Here is a 23,106-nt window from a genome sequence, read left to right as displayed (position 1 = left end):
ATAAATGATAAGAGTTCATTGGACTCCCATATAATCATTAAAAGTAAAGAAGCTCTCCACATACTAACATGGAAATATGTCCATTATATATTAATATATTAAGTGAAATTGTAAGTAACAAAATAGAATGTTGAGTGTTAGCCCATTTTTATTTTAAAAACAGCTGTACAAATCTGGAAGAAAATAAATCAAAATGTTAACAGTCATTATCTTTGGGAAATGAAATAACTGCTGCTTTAAAATTCTTTCCACTTTATGTCACCTATTTTCTAAATAACTCATTATAAACACACATATCCTTTATAATGATTACATTTGTAATAATAAAATAATAACACTGCTTCTTGAAAGAATCAATCGAATAGTTTAGCACATGAAACAGAAAGTGTTAGTCACTCAGTTGTGTCCAACTCTTTGTGACCGCAAGGACTATAGCCTGCCATGCTCCTCTGTCCATGGGATTTCCCAGGCAAGAATACTGGAGTTGATTGCCATTCCATTCTCCAAGGGATCTTCCCAACCTAGGGATCAAATCCAGGTTTCCCGAATTGCAGGAGAATTCTTTACCATCTAAGCCACCAGGGAAGCCCATTTCAACACAAAGGTTTCTAAATCCCAGTGCTAAAATGACAGCTCTTTGTGTACCTTCATAGCAAATACAATAAACGATAACCAATGGAGAACCAGAATTAAGAAGTAAACCTGAATCTAAAAGTTAAAATAAAATATGATTATCTAAATAACAATATTCTCCAACACGCTCTTTATCAGATTCAATAACATCTGAAAAGTATACTGCCCTCTGGTCAACTAATAAACTACCCAAAGCGAAATTTTAAAAGGTTAGTAAAGTTTATACATCTGACATTTAAAGAGCCTGCGAGTCATCACTCCCATCTTCACACCAAAAAAATACAAACAAACTGAAAATCAACAACTCTTCTTGAATATGCACAGAAGCCTGCTATGTCCTCCTTTGCCTGGCAAAGCAATAAAGCTATGCTTTTCAACATCACCCAAAACTCTGTCTCCAAGATTCGATCTGGCACTAGCTCAGAGAAGCTCAATTTTCAGTGTTGCTCCCAACTTACCACCCACAGCAACAGAGATTCCATAAAATAACAAGGGAGCATGAAAGAACTACATGGCTCAGACCTTATTTAAGTAGTCTCTAGGGAAATCAAAAGATGAAAGGAGGTGGAAAAAAAAAAAAAACACTGGGAGGAAATTTTGGTCTCTGACACCTACAATTATAGCAAATAATAAATATAGCCTAACTCCTAGCTATGCCTAGACAAACATAAAGCCTCACACTAGAGGTCTATTTGCCTCAGTCCCTTTTACTAGATAGATACATCATGTTCACCTTCCAAAAAAACTAGAAGGCATGCTAAAGGGAGACAAAGGATCAGAATCAAACTCAGATACGGCAGAGATTTGAAATTATCACACTACAAATTTTTTTTTACATTTAGAGAAAGAATGAAACAGTGAAAACCGTGATTTGAACAATGCAGACACTATATAACCAACCACTAGAGGATCAGTCATTGTTTTTTAACTTCAAAAATAAATAGCTAACAAATATGACCAACCTAGATAGCATATTCAAAAGCAGAGACATTACTTTGCCGACTAAGGTCCGTCTAGTCAAGGCTAAGGTTTTTCCTGTGGTCATGTATGGATGTGAGAGTTGGACTGTGAAGAAGGCTGAGCGCCGAAGAATTGATGCTTTTGAACTGTGGTGTTGGAGAAGACTCTTGAGAGTCCCTTGGAATGCAAGGAGATCCAACCAGTCCATTCTGAAGGAGATCAACCCTGGGATTTCTTTGGAAGGAATGATGCTGAAGGTGAAACTCCAGTACTTTGGCCACCTCATGCGAAGAGTTGACTCACTGGAAAAGACTCTGATGCTGGGAGGGAGAGTTGACTCATTGGAAAAGACTGATGCTGGGAGGGATTGGGAGCAGGAGGAGAAGGGGACGACAGAGGATGAGATGGCTGGATGGCATCACTGACTCGATGGGCGTGAGTCTGAGCGAACTCCGGGAGATGGTGATGAACAGGGAGGCCTGGCGTGCTGTGATTCATGGGGTCGCAAAGAGTCGGATACGACTGAGTGACTGAACTGAACTGAACTGAACAAATGTATCAGTACTTAAGTCTCAGACACCTGCTTCTAAATTACATATGCATTATTTTTCCTTCTGAAATATTTAAGTTCTTAATACCAAAATGAATTGTTCTAATATTTTAGTTACAGTTGTACAGAAGTAATGAAATTTGTGCTGGGAGTTTCCCCAAGTTCAGCAAGAATGTAAAAGTGACAAATCTTCTAGTTGCAGCCCATTTTATGAGGAAAAACTTTGAGTCCAAGAGAACATGTGATTTGCACAGGGTTATACCGAGACAGGAAAGGGGCAAGGCATAACCTTTAAGAGAATGATACAGCCATTGAGGACACAATATAAACTGGTTAAATCCAACTGGGTCCAAGATGGCAGACTAGATCTTCAGCCTCATTATATGTTCATTATAATACAACAACATATGCTAAATGACACACACACAGAGTCAGGACAGTTCTGAGGCTAACCATAAAAGGTCAAAAAGTGAGTGTGATCCAATCCCTGGAAATCCCCTCCCCCTTTTCCAAGACAGACGGAATAATTCTCCCACTCATTAGCCTATGAAATTACCCAGCCCATAAAAACCAAACACCCCATATTTCAGTCTTGTTTTCTGAGACAGCCTACACTCTGTCTATGGACTGTGTACCTCCCTGAATAAATCTGTGCTCCCTCTACTTCAGCTCACTCTTGAATTCCTTCCTGCACGAAGCCAAGGACTCTCATTTGGCAGTCCATCCCAGGGACTCGCCTGAGACCTCAGACACACCAGTCTCTCTCCCTCCATGTTTCCAGCAACAGTTCAGCTCAGAAAGGAACCATGAATGCAACAATTAGTTCCCTGATATGGTACCACTTCATTTTGCTACAGATGAAAACAAAGTATCTAAAAGGTCATCCAATTTAGCAATAAAATGTTTCAAGAGAAGCCACTCAACATATATTAAAATTGCAATTAATTTTCTAAATAGCAGATTCCCCCTTTCTTTTTATAATAACAGATTTCCACCCACCTGCTAAATTTTTTAAATCCATTGACCAGAAAAAAATCATCCATTTGAAGTTTGTTCAACAGTTGGAATTTTTTTGGTATTATTTTGCATTTTAAGAACACATGCTTATTATAAAATTATTTCAAACATTAAGACATACATAAATCCCATTTCCTTTATTATACCCATACTTCCTACCCAAATCTCCAGTTGCTTTTGCTTTTGTTTCATACAAATAGACTCAAACAATTTGACAACTTTAAGGTACATAGCTTATAATTTTAACCTTAATTTTATATCCTACCAATGGATTAAAGGAGATTCATTACTGGTAACACTTTTAAAGCTTTCTTCTACATATTCTTTCCTTTTTTAAAACATATTATTTTAATATCAACAATCTGATTTCATACAAATATACTTCTATAATCACTAGATGATTGACTTAAAATACTGAAATAGTCCAGATTTAACTGTGTTCTAGTAGGCTGCTAGAGAAGGCAATGGCAACCCACTCCAGTACTCTTGCCTGGCAAATCCCATGGACGGAGGAGCCTGGTAGGCTGCAGTCCATGGGGTTGCTAAGGACTGAGTGACTTCACTTTCACTTTTTACTTTCATGCATTGGAGAAAGAAATGGCAACCCACTCCAGTATTCTTGCCTGGAGAATCCCAGGGACGGCGGAGCCTGGTGGGCTGCCGTCTGTGGGGTTGCACAGTGTCGGATACGACTGAAGCGACTTAGCAGCAGCACCAGGCTGCTGGACTTAAATTGATCCACTAATTCAGTTAGTTTAATAAACATTAGTAAAATTACCTGTTTCGTCATGGTAATTCACAGCTTCTGTCTCCATCCATGCATTATCAGTGTTTCGAGGATCATCAACATAACCTTTATATATCTGTTTTTTAAAAGGAGACAGATGAAAAAAAAGTATAGGGTGAAAAGGAATGGGTAGAGCAGAGCATGCTGCCTTCTTCAGAATCAGAAATATCCGTTGCACAACAATGCACATTTAATTAACATTAATTAATTGTACACTTAAAAAATGGTTAAGTGGGCATATTATATGCTATGTGCTTTTTATTACACACACACACAAAAGAAATGTAAATATTACAGAACCTTTACTGTAACCTTCCATATGCTTGTTCTAAATGTCCCAGGGAGGGAATTTCCTGGTGGCCCAGTGGTTAGGACTTGGTGCCTTCACCAGGGCCCAGGTTCAACCCCTAGTCGGGGAACTAAGATTCCTCAAAATGAAAAAGTGGCCAAAAAAAGTCAATGTGAAAATGAAATTAAGAGAGTAAAGTGATTCCATTTATAATAGCATCAAATGAAAAAAATATTTTTTTAAATAAATAAATTTCCCAGGAAACAACAGTCTCAAGAACATTCTGAGGTAGCTCTAACATTCACAAAACCCTCAACACCTCAGATTCTAATTTCAGAATGTGAGAATAATCATATTTGGGCCATATGACTTTTTTAAGACTCTTCATGTAAATATTTTTCTGTTTTAATAATTTCTGCAGGGGGTGTGAGATGGAGACTCAAGGAGGGGACATATATATATACATACAGCTTATTCATGCTACTGTACAGCAGAAGCTAACACAATGCTCTAAAGCAGTTATACGCCAATTTAAAGTAATTTCCATGATTACAGTTTTAGACATACAAAGAAAGATTCTTCTAGTTAAAGATCTATAAACAAGGTTAGTAAAGACTAATATTCAAGCTTTTAATACATGAAAGACTTGGATCCAGCCATCTAGCACAAATGTGACCCAAAACCCAGACAATATAAACAATTAAGAAATCCTAATTCTAGGAAGAAAACAAAGCACGTCAAACAAAACCCAACAGCAACAAAAAAGAAAATCCATTATTCTCCTTACTACTAGCACACGTAAACCTGATAGTGATTTTTTTTAATCACAAAAGATACATAAGCAAAACAGACATGAGACTTAAACTGTTACGAATGAGAAAAGCTCTGAACAACCTAAGTTAAAATGTAAATGTCCTCTCAAAAAAGCTGAATTCTTGCAAATATTTTAAAAACAGAAAAGATTTACTGTTAGATGGGTGAACTCAGTATCACATTAGCTCACACTGAATCTAAAGAAAAACTATGAGGAAGAAATGTATTGTAATAAATCATGTAAAGTTGGGCTATAAAAATTTAAGTAGAAATCCATTCACAGAGAAGAGCTACAATTTAATTTGTTTTATGAAGATGTATTTCAAATATACAGGTATTTCACTTTATTCAGAAAATAATCTACCAGATTTTCAGGTGAATTTTAAGTAATTTTCATTAATCCCCAGTACTAAATCCTTCTTAGAAATCATTTCTTACCACTAGATGTTCCTGGCTGAAGAGCTTGTGCAACTTTTCCTGTAATTCTCTCTTTTCAGCACTGGACTTCTGTAAGGAGTTGAGAGCTTCCTCACCAAATTCTCTTTTCAGTGTGGCACTAATCTTCTCTCCTGGATCCACCATCCCCTGCGAGTCACATTTTTGTTTAAAAAGAAAAAGGAAAAAGCTTTAATTCAATCAATAAATATTTACTGACTGATACAGTGGACATATATTGCTTTGTGGTGGATGTTGGTTTAGGCACTCAGTCGTGTCTGACTCTTACAACCCCATGTTTTGTAGGCCACCAGGCTCCTCTGTCCATGGGATTTCCCAGGCAAGAATACCAGAGTGGGTTGCCATTCCCTTCTCCAGGGATATGTTGCTCTATCTGCCCATAATCTTCTGTAATATGTTCTTCTCTAAATCATTTGTTTCTAGCAGAAGTAGCTTAGCAGGGTTATCAACCATATATATACTCAACCACAGTAAATGGTCCAAGGTTAGCCTATGATAATTGAGCCTGTCAGACTCTTTTCCTGGTATTTTCCAAAGTCAAGCTACAGAAGGAAGGGCTGGAGGCAAGAATACAACAAACTGATACTTTCCCCACCTGTCATTCAATTCTAGTCACAGTGACCTCCTCAATGTTCCTAGGATGGGCCAGACATATCCCAACCTTAAGGCCTTTGCAACTTCTATTGCTTCTACCTAAAGGCACTTTCCCCAGATATCCACATGGGTAACTTGTTCACCTCCTCCAGATCTTCACTTAGAAGCCACCTTCTCTCAGGGGACCTTCTATAACCACCCTCTATCTAAAATTGCAAGCTCTCCCAACACTTCCTAGTCCCCTTTCCTTCCTTTGAGTGAGTAAAGTTGCTCAGTAGTGTCCAACTCTTTGCAACCCCGTGGACTACCAGGCTCCTCCGTCCATGGGATTCTCCAGGCAAGAATACTGGAGTGGGTTACCATTTCCTTCTCCAGGGGATCTTCCCGACCCAGGGATCGAACCCGGGTCTCCTGCATTGGAGGCAGACGCTTTAAAGTCTGAGCCACCAGGGTAGCCCCAAATGTACCCCGGCGACTCTGGACGCGAGCCGGCCCTGCCCGTGGATCGCCCCAGCTGCGGCGGGTGTCGCGCCGCCCCTGGGGAGCCCGGCGGGCGCCGGCACGCCCTCTTTGCGCGCGCGGGGCCGAGGCCGCGCATGCGGGTGGCCTGTCTGCCGGCCGTCGGCGGCGGCGCGCGGGCGCCGGGTCCTTACCCCGCCCGCCACCCCGCCGGCGGCCGCGCGCCGCGTCACCCGCACGCTGCCCCTGCCGCCCCTAAAATTTTTTTTTCCCTTGCTTTAGTTTCCTTAATACTTATCACCTAACATACAATAATTTATTTATCTTGTATGGTCTCCCTCATCGGAATGTGAGCACCAAGAAGACAGGGATGCTTGTTCATGTAGCCCTGCCGTATGTTCGGATGCTCAAAATACACTGAGATGAACGACTCTCAAAATTATATTTAACGACAACAGTTCCCTGACTGATCAGAATTTCAAATGACAATAAAAACAGAAAATCCCATGATGATGATATCATTGTATTTTGCATTCAGCACGTGTGAAGTTTATTTGGCTTGTACAGTTAGCTACAATCTTCATTTTCATTCCATTTTACCCTACAAAGAAAGAAACCATTCTTGCAGATAGCAGAATGTGTATATGATGAGTCATCCTCTTATCAAACTATCTCCGTTTAACAATACGGCATAAAATATAAAACCCGCTCTTGAACACATACACATTTTTTTAAAGCCACTTGAAATACCACTGATGTGAACTCAATAAAAGTATACTCTTCCTGATGATAGTATAGAAACTTTAAAAACTGTAAGGAACAGTAAGTAATGTGTTACTTTTAAAATACTGAAAATGTTACTTTGGTCTTAGAGTAGGGGATGGGTTCTAAGACAAGACTCAGCATTAGTGAGTATCTACAATACCAGGTGCTTTAAATGCTCTCTCTAATAATCCTGTGAAATAAATATGATTATTTTTAGAACAAAGGTCTGAACTCCACAGCACTCAGCTCCAAGTGGAAAGGCTAAACACAAGCCCAGGTCTAACATCAAAGTCCATGTTCTTTCTCAAGGGTGTTAGAATTAAGACTCAGATTTTAACAGCTTTGTTGTATTATTCTACATTTGTCATTAACAATGATACTTCACTGCAAAGGAATTATTAACTGAAGTAGAGAGGAGAGAGACTTAAGGGAGTAGAAAAGATCCATATGCAATAACCTTGCATTATATAAGTAAAGCAACTAAAAAGAACTGAAAACATTGATTTGACTTTATTTTAATGCTTACCCCTGGGATTGCCCATTCTCCACAGTCTTTCCTTTTTATTGCAACAAACTGCAAGATGTTTTTCCCAGAAATGGGATGGGTGATTTTATTTCCACTTCTATCCCTTTTCCACCTATAAACAGTAATGTAAGATCATAAGTGATTCAGAACAAAGATCAAGGTCCTAAACCAAGCTTAAGACAAAAATATAAAGATGTATTTTTCTTTATAATAGAGTATATATACATTTACCTCAAATCAGCTACTTTTAAAAAGAAATATTGTTTTGTATTAAAAAATACTCTTTATTTAGCACTGTTACAAACCAAGGCAAATGTCTACTTTCAATAAAGGATATTATAGTCTCCATAATAAAAATTCAAGATATACTTTTTACTAAAGTAAAATTTATCAAAAGGATTTTAAAGCAGAACAGAATTTAAAGGAAGGTCATTAAGAGTTTCTTTTCTTTTTCATCCAAGGAATCTTTTTAAGACTTATTAATATAACTAGCGAAAAAGATCTGTAATAATTGCTTTTAACAGTTCACTCTGTTTTTGGAAAAGAAGATTATGTGATACAGGTTCAGTTCAGTTCAGTTCAGTTGCTCAGTCGTGTCTGACACTTTGCGACCCCATGAATCGCAGCATGCCAGGCCTCCCTGTCCATCACCAACACCCGGAGTCCACTCAAACTCATGTCCATTGATTCGGTGATGCCATCCAGCCATCTCATCCTCTGTTGTCCCCTCCTCCTCCTGCCCCCAATCCCTCTCAGCATCAGAGTCTTTTCCAATGAGTCAACTCTTCACATGAGGTGGCCAAAGTACTGGAGTTTCAGCTTTAGCATCATTCCTTCCAAAGAACACCCAGGACTGATCGCCTTTAGGATGGACTGGTTGGACCTCCTTGCAGTCCAAGGGACTCTCAAGAGTCTTCTCCAACACCACAGTCCAAAAGCATCAATTCCTTGGTGCTCAGCTTCTTTCACACTCCAACTCTCACATCCATACATGACCACTGGAAAAACCATAGCCTTGACTAGACAGACCATTGTTGGCAAAGTAATGTCTCTGCTTTTTAATATACTATCTGCTGCTGCTGCTGCTGCTGCTAAATCACTTTAGTCATGTCCGACTCTGTGCGACCCCATAGACGGCAGCCCACCAGGCTCCCCTGTCCCTGGGATTCTCCAGGCAAGAACACTGGAGTGGGTTGCCATTTCCTTTTCCAATGCATGAAAGTGAAAGTCAAAGTGAAGTCGCTCAGTCATGTCGACTCTTCTCGACCCCATGGACTACAGCCTACCAGGCTCCTCCGCCCATGGGATTTTCCAGGCAAGAGTACTGGAGTGGGGTGCCATCGCCTTCTCCGAATATACTATCTAGGTTGGTCATAACTTTCCTTCCAAGGAGTAAGCATCTTTTAATTTCATGGCTGCAGTCACCATCTGCAGTGATTTTGGAGCCCGAAAAAATAAAGTCTGACACTGTTTCCACTGTTTCCCCATCTATTTCCCATGAAGTGATGGGACCGGATGCCATGATCTTCGTTTTCTGAATGTTGAGCTTTAAGCCAACTTTTTCACTCTCCTCTTTCACTTTCATCAAGAGGCTCTTTAGTTCTTCTTTGCTTTCTGCCATAAGGGTGGTGTCATCTGCATATCTGAGGTTATTGATATTTCTCCCGGCAATCTTGATTCCAGCTTGTGCTTCTTCCAGCCCAGCATTTCTCATGATGTACTCTGCATAGAAGTTAAATAAGCAGGGTGACAATATATAGCCTTGTCCTACTCCTTTTCCTATTTGGAACCAGTCTGTTGTTCCATGTCCAGTTGGTCTCAAAAAAGAAAAATGCTTCTGAATCTTTATCCCCTTTTTTGATAAAAGAAATCTCACTCTATCCTTTAGTTCTATATTTCAAATTTAATTGAATGTTTTTAAAGCATCAAGGCAACGTTAATTTCAAAATGTACATTTTGTAATCAGAGCCTCCTTCCCAAAGATGTTGATAAATCTCCCTTTCCCCTTCCCTACACCACATCTACCTCCCCCTGCCAAATGTTAAGAATAGTTCTAATAGTCCCTTAGGCAAAGATAAAGATTTTGAACTTGCAGTACAAAACCAAAACAGAAAGCCTACAATCTAATTTTCACTCTGCATGAGATTAAAATACACCAGCTTAGATATGAGTGTCCAAGTCTTTATAATGTAGCTGAACACTACATCTAACCCATGAAAGTGAAAGTCACTCAGTCATGTCCTACTCTTTGTGCCCCAATGAACTATACACTCCATGGAATTCTCCAGGCCAGAATACTGGAGTGTATCCCTTCTCCAGCAGATCTTCTAGACCCAGGAATCGAACCCAGGTCTCTCGCATTGTAGGTGGATTCTTTACCAGCTAAGTCACAAGGGAAGCCCAAGAGTACTAGAGTGGGTAGCCTAGCCCTTCTCCAGCTGATTTTTCTGACCCAGGAATCGAACTGGGTTCTCCTGCATTGCAGGTGGATTCTTCACCAACTGAGCTATCAGGGAAGCCCCATCCATAATTCCCCCTAAAAGAGTTCACAGCCTAGCCGTGGAGCTAGATATGTAGGTGAATAAACTGTAAGACTGACAGCTTGATGAGTACAGATAGCTAGAAATGAAAGAACAGTTAGTATAAGACAAATCTGATTTTAAGGATGCAGAGGGAGGAAACAAAGTTATAAAAATAAAATAATGTATTCAAGAAACTGAAAGTATACATGGGAGTATGAACATCAGTGAGGGAAAGATAGATGATGAGGTTGAAGTAGGCAAAGAATTCATCAAATTAATCTGCTTAGAGAGCCAGAAAATGTTTTAAAGCAGGTTAAAAGCTGTTAGCAATCTGTATTTCAGAAAACTCATTTTGACAAAAGTTTGGAAGTTGGTTTGGAGGTGATCAAGACTGAAAGCAAGAAAAGCCAGCTCAGTTCAGTTCAGTCGCTCAGTCGTGTCCGACTCTTTGTGACCCCATGAACCCCAGCATGCCAGGCCTCCCTTGTCCATCACCAACTCCCGGAGTTTACTGAAAGTCACGTCCATCAAGTCGGTGATGCCATCCAACCATCTCATCCTCTGTTGTCCCCTTCTCCTGCCTCCAATCCCTCCCAGCATCAGAGTCTTTTCAAATGAGTCAGCTCTTCGCACCAAAGTATTGGAGTTCCAGCTTTAGCATCAATTTCAGCCCTTCCAATGAACACCCAGGACTGATCTTTAGGATGGACTGGTTGGATCTCCTTGCAGTCCAAGGGACTCTCAAGTGTCTTCTCCAACACCACAGTTCAAAAGCATCAATTCTTCGGCACTCAGCTTTCTTTATAGTCCAACTGTCACATCCATATATGATCACTGGAAAAACCACAGCTTTGACTAGATGGACCTTTTTTGGCAAAGTAAGGTCTCTGCTTTTTAATATGCTGTCCAGGTTTGTCATAGCTTTTCTTCCAAGGAGCAAGTGCCTTTTAATTTCAAGGCGGCATACATACATATATATATATGCCTGTGTATATACCAACACAAACACACACACATGCAGTCAGCTCTCTGTATCCACAAATGCAGAACCCACGGATAAGACGAGTCAACCGTACTTTTCCATTTTATGTAAGCGACCTGAACATCCACAGATTTTGCTACCTGCTTGAGGCACAGGGGCCTCTTCAAGAGCCAATCCCCTAAAATATCAAGGGATAACTATATATATAAACACATGCATATGCATGCATATATTTGCATATGTATATGATGGACATGTGAAAACATGGTTAATGTCTGTATTTTTCCAATTACTTGTCTCTTTGTTACTGAAATGTGTTTTCAGCTCTTACCTGGTTATGATGGGATCTGCAGCATGATTGGGGCCCCATCGCCCCAAAAGTCCCCGGCCAACCAGTCCAGTCCGTCCTGCAGGATTTCTGGAAAAACAAAAAACCATAAAACCAACTGAATGTACTCATCTTTTTGAACCAAACTTGATATGGCCCAAAACAAGGTACTAAGAGGGAAATAAGATCTCCACACAAATCCAGCAGCACTACTACATATTGGACATTCAAAGTACGTATTTCTTTACAGTGTTATTTAACTTCTCTTTCATGCCTGGGCTTGATCCAGGAGGAGGAGCTCATTTCCAAAGCTGTTTTAAATCTGGAAGGCTGAAATGCTCTGCACCTAATCACAGTCTAACTCTGCAACAGCAACGCTTTATCCAGTATATCCACACTTCTCTTCCCTTTCTCATCATCCTCTTTTCATACTTCACTCTCTTACAACCTGACTCACTCATATAGGTTTGATTACATTTTAAAGTCCATTTTTTTCATAGTGGGTTCTAGATTTTTATTAGCAGGAATAGATATTGTGTAGCATATAATGAGGGCTTCCTAGGAGGTGCTAGTGGTAAAGAACCTGCCTGCCAATGAAGGCAGACATAAGAGACACAGGTTCCATCCCTGGGTCGGGAAGATGCCCTGGAGAAGGGCATAGCAACCCACTCTAGTATTCTTGCCTGGAGAATCCCATGCACAGAGGAGCCTGGCAGGGTAGAGTCTATAAAGGCTGCACAGAGTTGGGCACGACTAAAGCGACTTAGCCCACAGCACACAGCATATAATGAAGTAGAAATACTTAATATTTTAAGATTTCAAATATACCAAATTCAATTTTTAAAAACAATTTTATAAAAATGCCAGCAACTATTTAACCTAATGCCACAACCCAATGTATAAAAGTCTGTCAGATAAACAGGGCACACTCACGCCTGAGTAATTTTCTTCCAGTCAATATTCCTTAAATGTTTAATTTTCATTATGTATAATGAAATGCCCTAATCTGCAATCTTATCTATTTAATATCTTTGGTCTTCCCAGTATGTGAAAGTAAATAAACAACTTGTCAAGTTTTCCCTTGCAGCTATCTTTTTAACTATTTTTTTATTTACGGTTGCACTGGGTCTTTGTTGCTGCAGGGGCTTTCTCCAGTTGCTGCAAGCAGGGCCTACTCTCCTCTGCAGTGCTCAGGCTTCTCATTTCAGTGGCTTCTCTTGTGGCGGAGCTTGGGCTCTAGGTACAGCAGCTCCAGTGGCTGCAGAACCTGGGCTCAGAAGTTGTGGGTCACAGGTTTAGTTGCTCCACAGCATTTGGGATCTTCCTGGACCAGGGATCGAACTCATGTTCCCTGTACTGGCAGGTGGATTCTCAACCACTACACCCTCAGGGAAGTCCCAGCCACTCTATTTTATTTTGTTCTTCCTTGCAACTGTTATTAAAATTGAGTCAATCTTTATATTGTTTTATACTGGATATATTTCAGCAAGACTTAGAAATAAAAACAGAAAGGCAAGACACTTGGCCAGGTTGCAATTATTCTACTTTTCAAATTCAGGAGGAGGGGCAGGGTGGTCAGTAACTATGTTTTATTCCATCTAACCATACACCCTTGAATACAAATGATCAAAGCCAATATTAAGAGAGAGAAAGACCAAGCCTGTAACTGATAAACTAAAAGCTGTAGAAAAAACATATAGATTACTCTACTGCCTGAGCAACAGAGAAAGCTATTTGCAGAAAAAGCAAAACAAAGGCAACATATAAAGGAAAGCAGACATAAGGCAGAGACAGTTCTAATGGATTTCCAAACTCTACCCTTTCCTAAAGTTAGCTGCATTTCTGCTTTGGATTCCTGAGATGATTCTATAGTTGTGGAGTAAAGTTCACTTTTTTACTCAGGCAAGCTAGAGTTGGTTTCCGTTAGTCAAGAGAGTCTTGACTAAAACAATAGGCTATCTTTCCTTTGCCTTTTCTGTCCTTTTATATGTGTACATATCTTCTAATATATTTTGCCCAGAAGAGAACTTAAGGAGTAAGTCAAATGCAAGGCAAGTTTGACTTGAAAAGACTCAGTAACACAGAAAAGTGAGTAAGCTATGAACAAAGAAAGAATTTAGCAAAGAGCAGGTTGGCATGAGAGGAGCACTACTACTTCCTTGCTTTAGAAGAACTAAAAATATTTTTAGCTTTTGCAACATTTTACAAGGTGATATGTATGATTACCAAATCTGTGATTTTTCTATTTTTTTATTGGAGGCATGCTAATTTTTACAATTCTTTCTTTTATGATGACTTAAGAAAAACTGAAAATTTTTGAGTTGTGTAGAAAAATCACTTTTAAAAGTACAAAGAGAGAGATTTCCTGGTGGTCCAGTGGTTAAGACTCCATGCTTCCACTGGGCACAGGTTTGATCCCTCACTGGTGAACTAAGATCCCCACATCCCACCCACTTGCCACACGACATGGCCAAAAGAAAAAAACGATGTTACATTTTGGGGTTGTTTTTATTTTTACTTTTACATATTTGGATAAATTCCTAAAAGTATTATCTCATTTTATAAATAATCACTGAAATACAATTCTCAATCCTTTCCTTCTGTTAATTTATTCAATTACAGTTGACCCTTGAACAATGCTTCCATATAAACTTATAGTCCACCATCTGTACACACAGTTCCCCTGTATCTGTGATTCCACATTCAGGTATTCAACAAAACTCAGATGGAGTACTGCTGTAATATTTACTACTGAAAAAGAATCCATGTATAAGTGGGTCTGTGTAGTTTAAGCCCCATTTTGTTCAAGAGTCAACTGTTATTATTTCTATTTCAAGGTAAAGTTATAAGAAGATGCATTCAATTCCTTCCAGCACTTACTCACCATATGCAAAGTACTTGCATTCTCTCTACTTATCTGTAAATGGAACTAAAAATATCCACCCACAGGGTTATTATTATGATTTAATTAGATCACATATATAAATTCTTTCAGACAAGGCCTGGCATATGCAAGCCCTCAATAAATGTTAATTACATTGATAAAATAAAATGTGTATTTTAAGGCAGGACAAAAAACTTTAGACCTAAAATTTTCTGTGTCCATCTGGGCCTCTCCTAGCATCCCTAATGTGCAGTGTATCTGCACATTAACCAGACCTCCTCAAAGATGAGAGTACTTTCTTGACCATAAAGATTATTATTTTCCCTTTCTTCTGACACTAGCAATGTAACTTCTTAAAAGAACAACATGCTCTCCCAACTCTGCAAGGCAACATGGTGACTCACTGCTTGCTTTGTACATGCTTATCTGGACTATGTATCTGTGGGGAACCTTATGTAAAATATCAGTATTTTACCCCATTTTGATGTACAATCCTTTGTCTAGAAAATGTGTATGACTACACCTTCTAACAGGCCTTCCCTGGTGGCTCAGTGGTAAAGAAGCCACCTGCAAATGCAGGAGATGTGGGTTCAATACCTGAGTCAGGAGGATTCCCCTTCTTGCCTGGGAAATCCTAAGGAAAGAGGAGCCTGGCGGGCTATGGGATCACAAAAGAGTTCACCACAATCTAGCGACTAAACAACAACACTATCTTCTAACTGGTGGAACACTTCTCAGAGCTTCTTGAGAGTCTGTCTTCCAAGTTGTAACTCTCAGTTTGGTTTACATAAAATTTGCTTTTTTCTTCTTACCTTGATTGTTAAGTGAATTTTCATTGACAATTATTTTTTACCTTTTAAAGACCCATTATTATAAGATGCCCCACCCCAGTACCTACCTAGGTCTTCCATTTTCAACCTCATACAGGCCATTCTGGCTCTTTCTCTCAACCTGCCCATCCTTTTCATTAAACTTGGGAGAGAAGTTGCTTTCACTGTAATGAGAATACCAATGCAAAATAAGAAATAATGATCCAATACTACCAACAGCTTAATAATGCCAACCAGTTATTTATAACAACCAGTATCCTTGAAACTAAATTTTTAGTTACAAACTTAGTTTTCATTTACAAACTCATCAACTCCTTCAAAACACTTTCTGGCAAAAATTTTTTGTTTAATCAAAAGACCTTATAAGACAAGAAGGTATGTTGTAACCCCTGTGGGGAAGGACTAATGGCAGGCAAACTGGAGCTGCTCCTACATACTACAGAAAAGAATACCTTACTATTAGTAAAGCAGATTTGTCTGTGGGCACAATATGGCAATTACTGGTTCCTATTAATAAACTCTTCTAAAAATAAGATTCCTTCTGACATTTTGCTGTTTCTACTGTCTCAAAGTAATTTTAATTTCTAATGTACACTGATTAATATCTGTATCGAAGTAAAACCCACAAAACATGAAAACACCCCACAAACTTCATAATAACCGTGATGTAGATTAAAACAGATATAAGCTGGCACTACTCCAGATCTTGATCTGGACACAGATCTGGATTACAGAGTTAGATAAACATAAAATCTAACTGAGCTACACCTGTACACCTAAAAAATGTATAGTTTATTGCATTTATGTCACACTCAATAAAAATATTTTTTAAAAGCTATAAATAAACTACTTTCTTCACCATTATGAAACTGCTGACATAATTGCACTGATAGTGAATAAAGAGTTATATAGCACTGGACGGTTCATGGGCAGTTCTGACACAAGTTTCACTTTCTTTCTTGCTTTAATTCCAGTAAGCAAGAGCATAGAGATGTTTGTGCTCTGTTTTGGAAATAGTTTCCAACTTGAATGATCCAGTTATTTTCCCAAGACTTCTAACATACCTATAAAATTAAATGGTAAAAATCATGAAATTACAAAACCAGAGTTATAATGTTCTTGGGACTCTAGAATTTCACCATTAAGTGTGGAATCTTAAAAAAAAATGGTACAAATGAAATTATTTACAAAACAGAAATAGAGTCACAGATGTAGAAAATAAACTTATGGTTACCAGGGTGGGGGAGGGGGGATAAATTGGGAGATTGGGATTGACATATACACACTACTATGTATAAAACAGATAACTAATAAGAACTCACTAATACAGCACAGGGAACTTTATTCAGTACTCTGTAATGACCTATATGGGAATAGAATCTAAAAGAGTGAATATACATATATATATAACTGATTCAAACCAGTCAATCCTAAAGGAAATCAGTCCTGAATATTCATTGGAAGGACTGATGCTGAAGCTGAAGCTCCAGCTCCAATACTTTGGCCACCTGATGAGAAGAACTGACTCACTGGAAAAGACCTTGATGCTGGGAAAGACTGACGGCAGGAGAAGGGGACAAAAGAGGATGAGATAGTTGGATGGCATCACCGACTCAGTGGACATGAGTTTGAGCAAGCTCTAGGAGTTGGTGATGGACATGGAGGCCTAGTGTGCTGCAGTCCATGGGGTCACAAAGAGTTGGACACGACTGAGCAACTGAACTAAACTGACAACTAACACAATACTGTAAATCAACAATACTCTATTAAAATTTTTTAAAATAAAAGAAGCTAAATAAATATTGAATGCTAGTTAATGAAATACTTGTTGAAGTATACAGGCAGAAATGTACCAATATATCAAAAATCAAGATGGATGAAGGAGGGATAGATGGATATATATGTGATGAAATAAGTATAATAAAATGGTAATAAAATCAAAGTGGTGAGTTATGAGTGTCCCCTGTGAAGTTCTTTCAAATTTCTTATATGTTGGAAATGTTTCAGAATAAAATTTTAGATAAAGAGGGCCATTTTCTGGGGAGGGGGAAGCATGAATCTAGTTATAATTTAAACATTTAACATAGTAAGGCTTGATTTAGACAGTGATACAAATTTAACTTATAAAAAATAAATTGAATGAAACAGAGGAAGACTCATTCAGTCTTCCTCTATTTATACTGTATAGCACCCCTTGTAATGTCACTAATTCTAATTGTGCATGCTTGTAGCTCAGTCAGTAAAGAATTTGCCTGCAGTGCAGGAGACCCAGGTTCGATCCCTGGGTTGGGAAGATCCCCTGGAGAAGGAAATGGCAACCCACTCCAGTATCCTTGCCTGGAAAATCTCATGGACAGAGGAGCCTGGTGGACTGCAGTCCATGGGGTCACAAAGAGTCAGGCACGACTGAGCGACTAACACACACACACATGTATAATGTACATGTAAATATATATTAATACATCCTCTAAAATGAGGGAAATGGAACTCATTTACAGGTAATAATCTCTCCACAAGTTGGCTTCATGATTAATTAACAACCCAAATACTATCACAAACACATCTTTGGATTAAATAAGGAAACTGTGGATCAAAATTAAGTCACAGCAATATGTGACTGGTAAAGTTTAACAACTTAATGAACTAATACTAGATCAACCCAACTAGCAAAAATGTTTATTTAACTGACTAAATAATGCCTTAAGAGGACTATCATTTACAATAAATTTACCTAAATCAAACTTATAAAATATTCCAAAACTAGAATGGTCATTTAGCAGCAGAGTAGTTAAGGGCATAAATTCTAAAGTCATACTGAGTTAAAGGCCAAGCTATCCCATCTACTAGCTCCATGACCATATGTAAAGGACAAACTTTCTGTCCTTCCATTTTTTGTTTTGTTTTTTTTCCCTATAAAGAGGAAATAACAACCCTGTCTGCCTTCCAGAATAGTTATAATAAAACAGTGCTTATAAAACATTTAGTATACAGTGCCTAGCTTGTAGTCAGTACATTTTACAACTCTATCATTATATTTACCAAAAGAAACATAAATATAAAATGTGAATCAACACAGCACTTCTCTGAATTTAGTCAAAGTATTTATTTTAATCGAGGTATACCTGCTTTACAATGTTGTACAACAAAATAAATCAGCCATATGTATACATATACCCACTCCCTCTTGGGCCTCTCTCCTACCCCCTCCCATCCCACCCACCCATCTATGTCACCACAGAGCTCTGAGCTGAGTTCCCTGTGCTATACAGCAGCTTCCCACTAGCTGTCTATTTAACACGTGGTAGTGTATATAGGTCAATCCCAACCTCTCAATTCACCCCACTCCCCCTTCTCCACCAGTCCATGTCCACATGTCCCTTCTCTACATTTGTGTCTCTATTTCTGCTTTGTAAAATAAGATCACCTATACCATTTTTCTATATTCCACATACATGTATTAATATATGATACTTTTTTTCTTTCTGACTACTTCACTCTACGATAGACTCTAGGTCCATCCACATCTCCACAAATGTTACCCAATTTTATTCATTTTTATGGCTGAGTAATATTCCCCTGCAAATACGTACCACATCTTCTTTATCCATTCATCTGTAGTTGCACATCTAGGTTGCTTTCATGTCCTGGCTAACACAAATAGTGCTGCAATGAACACTGGGGTACATGTGTCTTTTTGAATTACGGTCATATGGTAGTCCTTTCTTGGTGGCTTTCATTTGCAAATATTTTCTCCCATTCTAAGGTTGTTTTGTCATTTCATTTATAGTTTTCTTTTCTGTACAAAAGCTCTTAAGTTTAACTAGGTCCCATTTGTTTATTTTATTTTTATTTTCCTTATTCTAGGAAGTGGGTCAAAAAAGATTTTGCTGTGGTTTATGTCAAAGAATGTTCTTCTTATGTTTTCCTCTAAGAGTTGTATAGGTGCCTGGTCTTACACTTAGATCTTTATTCCATGTTGTTTTATTTTTATATATAATGTTAGGGAGTGTTCTCTTTCATTCTTTTACATGTAGCTGTCCAGTTTTCCCAGTACCACTTGTTGAAAAGACTGTCTTTTCTCCATTGAATATTCTTGCCTTTGTCATAGATTAGGTGACCATAGGTATGTGGGTTTATCCTGTCCCATTGATCTATATTTCTGTTTTTGTGCCAGTACCATACTGTACTGATGACTACAGCTTTGCAGTATCGTCTGAAGTCAGGGAGCCTGATTAGTCCAGTTCTGTTTTTCTTTCTCAAGATTGCTTTGGTATCTGGGATCTTTTATTGATCCACAAAAACTGTAAAAAGTTTTTTGTTCTAATTCTGTGAAAAATTCCATTGGTAATTTGATAGGGAGTGTACTGAATCTATAGACTTATATTAAGGAAATTAAAATGGAGGAAGTCTTGTGCAGACATCAAAAGGAGGAGAGCCAGCCTCTGATCTCCCTGGATACTGCAAAGATTCTGTGCCTGCCTGCAAGGAAAGCAAGTCAGGTGGCACTTTAGATAAGATAGGGAATGGGTCTTAGATTCTCTTAAGCCCCTGAGGGTCTGGCCAATTCCCCCAACCCCACCTCCCACCTCCAGGGTCTAAGAAGTTGGCTCCTCTGTCCATGGAATCTCCAAGCAAGAATACTAGAGTAGGTAGCCATTCCCTTCTCCAAGGGATCTCCCCACCCAGGGATTGAACCCAGGTCTCCTGCATTGCAGGTGGATTCTTTACTGCCTGAGACTTCCCTACCCTTTAAGACTCACAAGGTGAAACAAACAGCAAAAAGTTAAAGTAAAACCACAGCTGCATTTTTGTGGACAAATTGATGATGATATCAATTGCTGCTTGGGATTGTAAGTGGGAGCCCCCAAAACTACAATCTGAAGTCTCACCCACAGGGTGGACACACCACCTGGGACTTTTTCCCAATTAGGACTCCAGATTGCTGTTAATGAGGGACTTACCAGCACTATCTAGGTCTGGAGGTTGGTTGACCCAAATTTGGTGATGTACATACTATTACTTTTCTCTTTGTTTCTATTTCTCTTCTTTTAATGACTGTATACTGAAATTAAGTCAAATAACCTTCTATTAAATACTGAAATTGTGTGATGTGTGGTTTCTTTGGTTAATAAATCCTTCAAAACAAAAATGAAATTAAAACTTTCATCAAAACTACTGCTTTAAGTAGTATAGTTATTTTCACGATATTGATTCTTCCAACCTAAGAACATGGTATATCTATCTCTCCATCTGTTTGTGTCATCTTTGATTTCTTTCATAAATGTCTTACAGTTTTCTGAATACAGGACTTTTTCAAGTACCTCCTTGAAAGTAAAAGTGTTAGTCACTCAGTCGTGTCCAACTCTTTGTGACCCTATGGACTACAGCCTGACAGGCTCCTCTGTCCATGGAGTTCTCCAGGCAAGAATACTGGAGTGGGATGCCATTCCCTTCTCTGGGGATCTTCCCCACTCAAGAATCGAACCCAGGTCTTCTACATTACAGGCAGATTCTTTTACCATCTGAGCCACCAGGGAAGCCTTTTACCTCCTCATGTAGGTTCATTCCTAGGTATTTTATTCTTTCTGTTGCAATAGTAACTAGGTTTATTTCTTTCTCTTTCTGATCTTTCATTGTTAGTATATAAGAATGTAAGAGATTTCTGTGCATTAATTTTGTATCCTGCAATTTTACCAAATTCATTGATTAGCTCTAATTTTCTGGTGGCATCTTCAGGATTTTCTATATATACTCATATCATCCACACACAGTGACAGTTTTACTTCTTCGTTTCAATTTGTATTCCTTTTATTTCTTTTTCCTTTCTGACTGCCACAGTTAGGACTTCCAAAACCATACTGAATAACGGCAAGAGTGGACATCCTTGTCTTGTTCCTGATCTTAAAGGAAATGCTTTCAGTTCTTCACCACTGATGTTTGCTGTGGGTTTGTCATGTATGGACTTTATAAGGGTGAGGTGGGTTCCGTCTATGCCCACTTTCTGGAGAGTTTTTATCATAAATGGGTGTTGAATTTTGTCAAAAGCTTTTCTGCATTTATTGGGATGATCCTATTTTTTTTTAATTTAACTTGTTAACATGGTGTATCACACTGATTGACTTACATATATTGAAGAACCCCTGCATCCCTTGGAAAATTTCACTTGATCAAGGGTGTATGATTCTTTTAATGCGTTGCTAGTATTTTATTGAAGATTCTAGCAACTATGTTTATCAGTGATATTGGTCTGCAATTTTCTTTTTCCGTGGTATCTTTGGTTTTGGTATCAGGGAGACGATGGCCTCGCAGAATGAGCTTGGGAGTGTTCTATAATTTTTTGGAAGAGTCTGAGAATGATAGATGTTATCTCTTCTCTAAATGCTTGATAGATTTCACCTATGAAGCCATCTGGTCCTGGACTTTTGTTTGTTGGACAATTTTTAACTGCAGTTTCAATTTCATTACTTGTGATTGGTCTGTCTATATTTTCTATTTCTTCCTGCTTCAGTCCTGGGACACTGTACCTTTCTAGGAATTTGTCCATGTATTCCAGGTTGTCCATTTTATTGGCATAGAGTTGCTTATAGTAGTCTTTAATGATTCTTTGTATTTCTGGGGTGTCAGTCGTAATTTCTCTTTTTTCATTTCTAATTTTATTGATTTGAATCCTTTTTTTTTTAATGAGTCTGGCTAAAAGTCTATTGACTTTGTTTATCTTCTCAAAAAATCAGCTTTTAGTTTCATTGATTTTTGCTATTGTTTTCTTCATTTCTATTTTATTTACTTCTGCTCTGCCTATGATTTATTTCCTTCTAACTTTGGGTTTTGTTTGTTCTTCTTGGTCTAGCTGCTTTAGGTATAATGTTAGGTTGTTTACTGGAGATTTTTCTCATTTCTTGAGGAAGAATTGAATTACTATTAACTTCCCTCTTAGGATTACTTTTACTGCATCCCATGGTTTTGAGTCATCCTGATTTCACTGTCATTTGTTTCTACATATTTTTTTTATTTCCTCTTTGATTTCTTCATTGATCTCTTCATTATTCAGTAGTCTATTATTTAGCCTCTATGTGTTCATGTTTTTACAGTTTCTTTTTTTCCTGTAATTGATTTCTAATCTCATAGTGTTGAAGTCAGAAAACATGCTTGATACACTTAAAATTCACCAAGGCTTGATTTGTGACCCAATATATGATCTATCCTGGACAATATTCCGTGTGCACTTGAGATGAAAGTATATTCTGCTGCTTTCAGATGGAATGTCATATAAATATCAATTAATTCTATCTAATCTATTGTGTCATTAAAGCTTGTGTTTTCTTATTTATTTTCTGTCTGGATAATCTGTTCATTGGGGAAGTGGGGTATTAAATATTAAAGTCTTCCACTATTATTGTGTTGCTGCACTTTCCCCTTTTAGGGCTGCTAGCATTTGCCTTATGTATTGAGGTGCTCCTATACTAGGTGCAGAAATATTTATAATTGTTGTATCTCCTTCTTGGATTGACCCCTTGATTATTATGTAGCATTCTTGTTTCTTGTAAGTCTTTAAAGTCTTGTTTATCTGATATGAATATTGTTACTCCAGCTTTTTTTTTACTTCCATTTGCATGGAATATCTTTTTGCAACCTCTCATTTTCAGTCTGTGTCTCTGGGTCTGAAGTGGGTCTCCTGTAGATAGCATATATACAGGTCTTATTTTTGTATTCA

At 38.3% G+C, this 23,106-nt stretch overlaps 1 protein-coding gene across 1 annotated transcript in view; it reads right to left on the bottom strand.

Moving 5' to 3' along the window:
• The window catches only part of NUDT9 (nudix hydrolase 9), a 40,347-nt gene that overhangs the window by 4,458 nt on the left and 12,783 nt on the right, over window positions 1–23,106 (bottom strand). The window contains exons 3-7 of the mRNA XM_040237300.1: window positions 15,464–15,559; window positions 11,685–11,771; window positions 7,850–7,961; window positions 5,488–5,634; window positions 3,939–4,023 (exon numbers count right to left, since the gene is read on the bottom strand). Coding sequence (XP_040093234.1) covers window positions 3,939–4,023; window positions 5,488–5,634; window positions 7,850–7,961; window positions 11,685–11,771; window positions 15,464–15,559 — 527 coding nt within the window. The remainder of the gene's footprint in view (window positions 1–3,938; window positions 4,024–5,487; window positions 5,635–7,849; window positions 7,962–11,684; window positions 11,772–15,463; window positions 15,560–23,106) is intronic.

This window comes from Oryx dammah, unplaced genomic scaffold (genome assembly GCF_014754425.2).
Source record: "Oryx dammah isolate SB20612 unplaced genomic scaffold, SCBI_Odam_1.1 HiC_scaffold_3, whole genome shotgun sequence".
NCBI lineage: Eukaryota > Metazoa > Chordata > Mammalia > Artiodactyla > Bovidae > Oryx > Oryx dammah.
Note: the sequence above shows the minus strand (reverse complement) of the source record. Positions and strands in the feature narration are given on the sequence as shown.